The 5,022-nt window shown below is 50.4% G+C and overlaps 2 protein-coding genes across 2 annotated transcripts; both read right to left on the bottom strand.

Moving 5' to 3' along the window:
* Positions 1 to 395: 395 nt before the first annotated feature.
* Positions 396 to 2,036, bottom strand: GNI_087830 (hypothetical protein; the record flags this gene model as incomplete). The annotated part of the gene is made up of 1 exon (XM_011132423.1): positions 396 to 2,036. One exon carries the CDS (start codon positions 2,034 to 2,036, stop codon positions 396 to 398), a length of 1,641 nt encoding a protein of 546 aa, XP_011130725.1.
* Positions 2,037 to 2,853: 817 nt separating this feature from the next.
* On the bottom strand, positions 2,854 to 4,710 carry GNI_087820 (hypothetical protein; the record flags this gene model as incomplete). Its single annotated transcript, XM_011132422.1, has 1 exon — positions 2,854 to 4,710. One exon carries the CDS (start codon positions 4,708 to 4,710, stop codon positions 2,854 to 2,856), a length of 1,857 nt encoding a protein of 618 aa, XP_011130724.1.
* Between the last annotated feature and the right edge of the window lie 312 nt (positions 4,711 to 5,022).

Below are 5,022 nucleotides of genomic sequence, written 5' to 3'. Positions count from 1 at the left end.
CGCGTCAGCAGTTGGTTGAGTAGTTCCCTGAGCCGTGGGAAGTCTCCGAGTTGGATGGTCGCAATCGCCACGTACGTGTTGGCCATGTGGTTGCTAGTTGGGAATATTCTCGTGGCAACGTCTGCGTAGAAGTCTTCGACCTTGGTGCCCGGGCCTCGGGGTACGTTCAGCAGGTCGAATTGCCGCGACTGTGGCATTCTGTTTCACAGTGGTTGAATAGTGGTGGTTTCATCCATGTTGAATGCTGCATGTCGGACTGAGGCCGAGTTGAAACGGCTCAACGTCGAGCCAGTTGCATCTACGAGAGCTGCTAAGAGAGACGTAATAAGGGCAGGATTACTCAAAGCAGAAAGTCAATTGGCAGGATTCTGCCGGGTAAAAAGTGCGTTTTGTGGTCACTGCTGCTGGCGGTGGCCGTTGCTGCTGTCTGTGGCCGAGTTACACCCAACACTAGGGGTAACCAAGGTTAGATGTGAGCTGATTCTATGTACGATCAAGCGTTCATAGTCCCATCGATCAATTCCTTTGCCCGAGCATTTCCGCTTTCTTGTTCGTGCCAACCACTGACGGAACCTTTCGGCTAGTGATGGGCGGCAGTTCATCCTGGCAAACGAATCCATTTCCTGTTCACTGGGTTCTAGTGCTGGTCCTTTATTTCCGGATGGAACAGCAAATCCGACAGCAGCAATCATCTCAGACACATCTGTGTACAAGCCACCAGAGTCTCTCGACAGATTAACGTTCCGAAACTGATCGTAAATGGTTGAGAAGTGTCTCGAACGAAGCCATTCCCAAAATATTTGCAGACTCCACGGCTCTTCGCATCTCTCACAGTTTTGTATAGGAGAATGGAGCCTAACACGTTCTCCGCAGTTGTAGCAACTCGCTGACAAAGTGTAAATTCTGCTACCGCCTGTTTCCCACTCCCAAGCTCTCTGAGCCAATCCGAAAAGGGTTAGCATGGGTGAGAAGATGGTCTCCGGTACCGCACCCCACCAGCCGTGGTTCAGAACGTCATACGCCCAAACCAGATAACGGGGTGGAATCTGCAGTACAGTCTCTGTCTCCTTGACTATCTGAAACCTATTTCCCGAAATACTCATCAGATGGGATGGAGGTGAGTCGCTCATCATGGCTTCGATTAACGACAGATCACTAACTCCCGCTGCGGTCAACCCTGCGACTCTCTCACGTATTTGTTCTTTTCGCACACACCTACGCAGTTCCTTTGGTACTTGTTCCACAGGCATTCCTAAATCTCCAAACGCCTTTATGACTAACGTTTCGAACTCCCCAGATGAGATGAATGCAGCCACAGCGGATGGTGGGTAGCCATACTCCTCTGGGGACCCGCAATTAATCTTATGCTTGTACCGAATCCGCCAACGGTTCATGTTGTCCGTAAACTTGGTGCTATGCAATGGACTCACGGGCCAGCTTTCCAGCACGTCAATCAGTGCAGCACTAGCGTAGCTGGGCTCTTTGGTATTTTCAACAGGCGGCTCTACAATAGACAGACTTCCGAAACCAATATCTGATCGTTTCGATTCCCTCCATCCACAAAACATTGCCTCATCCCAAACACATATGCGGCCAAACAGAACCTTGTAACAACGAGCTCCAAACGCAAGATTGGCTCTTAGACCTGGGTTAGCCTTCCTCGCTGTATCCCACTCAACAGCCATTCGAGCTAGTCCAAAAACCGATATCGGCTTTTTCACTTCGAAAGGAACCAAGTGCCACCAACCATGACTCAGTATGTCAAACGCCCATACCAGATATTTTGCTTCAATAAACCACCCCTTCTCTTGTGGTGAGATGATTTGAAATGAAGGATTACGCTCTGAATCAAGAGCACACTGGGGGTCTAGGCTTGGGCCTAGACCTGTAGTATTCCCCACCGTGCTACTCTCAAATCGGGCACCTGGATAATCCGCCAGCATGTCCTCTACAATCCTGTCTATTTCTGCAATAACGTCCATTTCTGAAATGATGCCATCACCGTCGTCCCAGTCTCCCAATGTTTCGACCACCATACTATCGATTTTTGCAACGGCCTGGTCACTCATTATCGAGGCTTGATCCAAGAACTTAAGCGCTTTCTCGAAACTCATTCTCTTCGCCGGTGAAGCATCCTCTTCGACATCCTCTGTCGAGGAACCATGTGGCGCCAACCCAGCTGCGGGAACGACTGACAACGAGCCGTCCGCTTCCGAGTGTGGGCTCAGGGGTTGTGACAACGAGGCAGTGTCGTGTGCATGTGTGACTCCCCAGTTCAACAAGATAGTTACAATCCCGAACGAAGTGGGCGCCTTCCTGTAGGGTAATCGATGCTGCATTCTGATGCTCCGGAGTGGCTGTGCAGTTCTGGAATAATTGTACCGTCCTCCTTTTTTTTGGGAGGGGCTTTAACTAAAGGCTTCTGGGGGCTTTAACTAAAGGCTTCTGGCCTGTGGACCAAACGGGTCACGAACGACACAAAGGCCTTATGCCCCCCAATCAAAGGAAATCGACGGGTCCCGGTAGTGAAGTAAACCCAGACAAACGGGCTTGGCCGGCACGGCGGTAGTCGGGCCGTGGCTATACGGGCACCAAGCCACGTTGTGGTTCGGTGCGGATGGGGGTGGACCTACACGACGGGTCAAATGGGGATGGAAACGATTTCGTGATCGTATCGAAGTTCCAGAAAAGAAGTTCGTGCATGGTACCGCGCCTAACCATCGTGGTTCGGTGTGCCCACAGTATAAGTCCCCAGCAACCCGGTCGCATGGCCCCCAGAACTGACTGAATCGTATCCTTGCCTGTTGTGATTTGAACCAACTAATCAGCTCTCCTCTCTGACTCGACGGGATCTCAACAATCCCCAGTGCCACAGCTCGGATCAGTAGTAGTAGAACATGAGCTAACTCTGTGTACGATTAAGCGCTGAAACTCCCACGGATAAAACCCGTCGGATGATTTCTTAAACACACCACTACGCGTGGTCCGTGCACCCACGAATTTGTCCAAGAATGACCGATAACCAGCTGTAGGCATGAATGTCTCAATTGATTCGTCACACACCTGGTATGTTGAATCTTCTGTTCCTATAGGAACATTGAAGCCGATCTCATCTATCATCTTCAATAAGTGATCTCGATTCATGTTTTCCCAGTTGACAGATGGACGTGTGTCTGCCGCACACTCTTCTGTCGGTTGGCCATTATTCTTCAGCTGATCGCACACGTGTTCGAAATGTCTGGATCGAAGCCACTCCCAAAACTCTTCTGGACTCCATGGTTCTTCACACCTCTCACAACTTTGCGTAAAACGATGCGCCCTATTACGTTCTCCGCAGTTATAACAGCTCGCGGATAAACTATGGATTTTCTGATTGTTGGCTTCACATGCTTTCTGAGCCAATCCGAAGACGGACAGTCCGGAGCAGAAGATGTCCTCCGGTACCGCAGCCCACCAGTCGTGATTCAGAACGTCGTACGCCCAAACCAGGTAGCGTGGTGGAATCTGCATTCCAGTCTCTGTTTCCTTGACTACCTGAAACTTATTTCCCGAAATACTCATCAGATGGGATGGGGGTGAGTCGCTCATCATGACGTCTAGGAACGATGTGTGTGCGGGGTCATTCAATTCTGTGAATGCTGCGACCTTCTCGCGTATTTGTTGTCTTCGCTGACACCTGCGCAGCTCTTTTGGGGCTTGTTCCACGGGCACTCCTAATTCCCCCAACGTCTTGACGACTATTCCTGTGAACTCCCGCCACGAGAGGCACTCAGTACGAGACCGTAGTGACCCACCTTCTCCTGCGAATGTCGGGGGTTTATACCGACGTCTCCAACGGCGCAATATGCACGCAAATCCCTCCCCCTTGGACGACTGATTAGTCGGCCAAGATTGGACCAAGTCACGAACTGCAGCACTGGCGTCGCCTGACGCAATCAACCAACCACCTTGTCTGTTCTCTTGCGACACATGTTTAAATCCAACGTCACCTGTAGATCGTCCCGTCCGCAACCATTCAGAGAACATTACTAGATCCCAAACAATCTTATAGCCATAAGAAACCTTATAGCAGCTTGCTTCGAATGTTATATTGGGTCTTAAAGCCGGGTTAGCCTTCCTCGCTTCCTCCCACTCAACAGCCTTTCGAGCAAGTCCAAAAACCGATATCGGCTTTTTCACTTCGAAAGGAACCAAGTGCCACCAACCATGACTTAGTATGTCATACGCCCATACCAGACATCTCGCGTCAACAAACAACCCCTCCTCTTCTGGGAAGATGATTTGAATACCTTTATTAACATCAGACTTGTTACTCCTAGTGTAAGTGCTACCAGTACATCTATCCACTTCCAAAGGGTCCACAACTGGAGAGTCCACAACTGGAGAGTCCACAACTGGAGAGTCCACAACTGGACCAGCGTGCGATCTAGGGTCGAGCTGTTGAGAGACTTGTGCGCTGCAGTCGGGATCGACCTGATTCGTACAATAAGAGCTGATCCTATGTACCACCAAACGTTCATGTTCCCATCGACAAAATCCGTTTGGGGATTTCTTGAACACTGTACTACCTAGCAGCAGCCAGTACGCGAATCGGCCCGACAACGATCGAAAACCAGCTGTCGGCAGGAACCTCTCGATTGCTTGATGGCACATCTCGAATGTGCACTGTTTATTTCCGGTCGGAACATCGAACCCGATCTCACCGATCATCTTGTACAACCGATCCTGATTGTTGACGAATTGAGTTGACTCTGTTAATGGTCTACGGGGGTTCTTTAGCTGATCCCAGATGCTCTGGAAGTGTCTCGACCGAAGCCATTCCCAAAACTCTTCTGGACTCCACGGCTGTTCACACCTCTCACAAGTGACCGAGGAAGGGTGGGCCTTATTTCCTTCACCGCAGTTATAGCAGCTCGCCGTGGAAGTGTATACAGGTCCATGCTTAGCTTCCCATTCACAAGCCTTCTGAGCTAATCCGAAAACGGATAGTTCAGGGGACAATACAGGGGTTAGGACACCACC

The sequence above is a fragment of the Gregarina niphandrodes genome, assembly GCF_000223845.1.
Source record: "Gregarina niphandrodes unplaced genomic scaffold scaffold00016, whole genome shotgun sequence".
Taxonomy (NCBI): domain Eukaryota; phylum Apicomplexa; class Conoidasida; order Eugregarinorida; family Gregarinidae; genus Gregarina; species Gregarina niphandrodes.
Note: the sequence above shows the minus strand (reverse complement) of the source record. Positions and strands in the feature narration are given on the sequence as shown.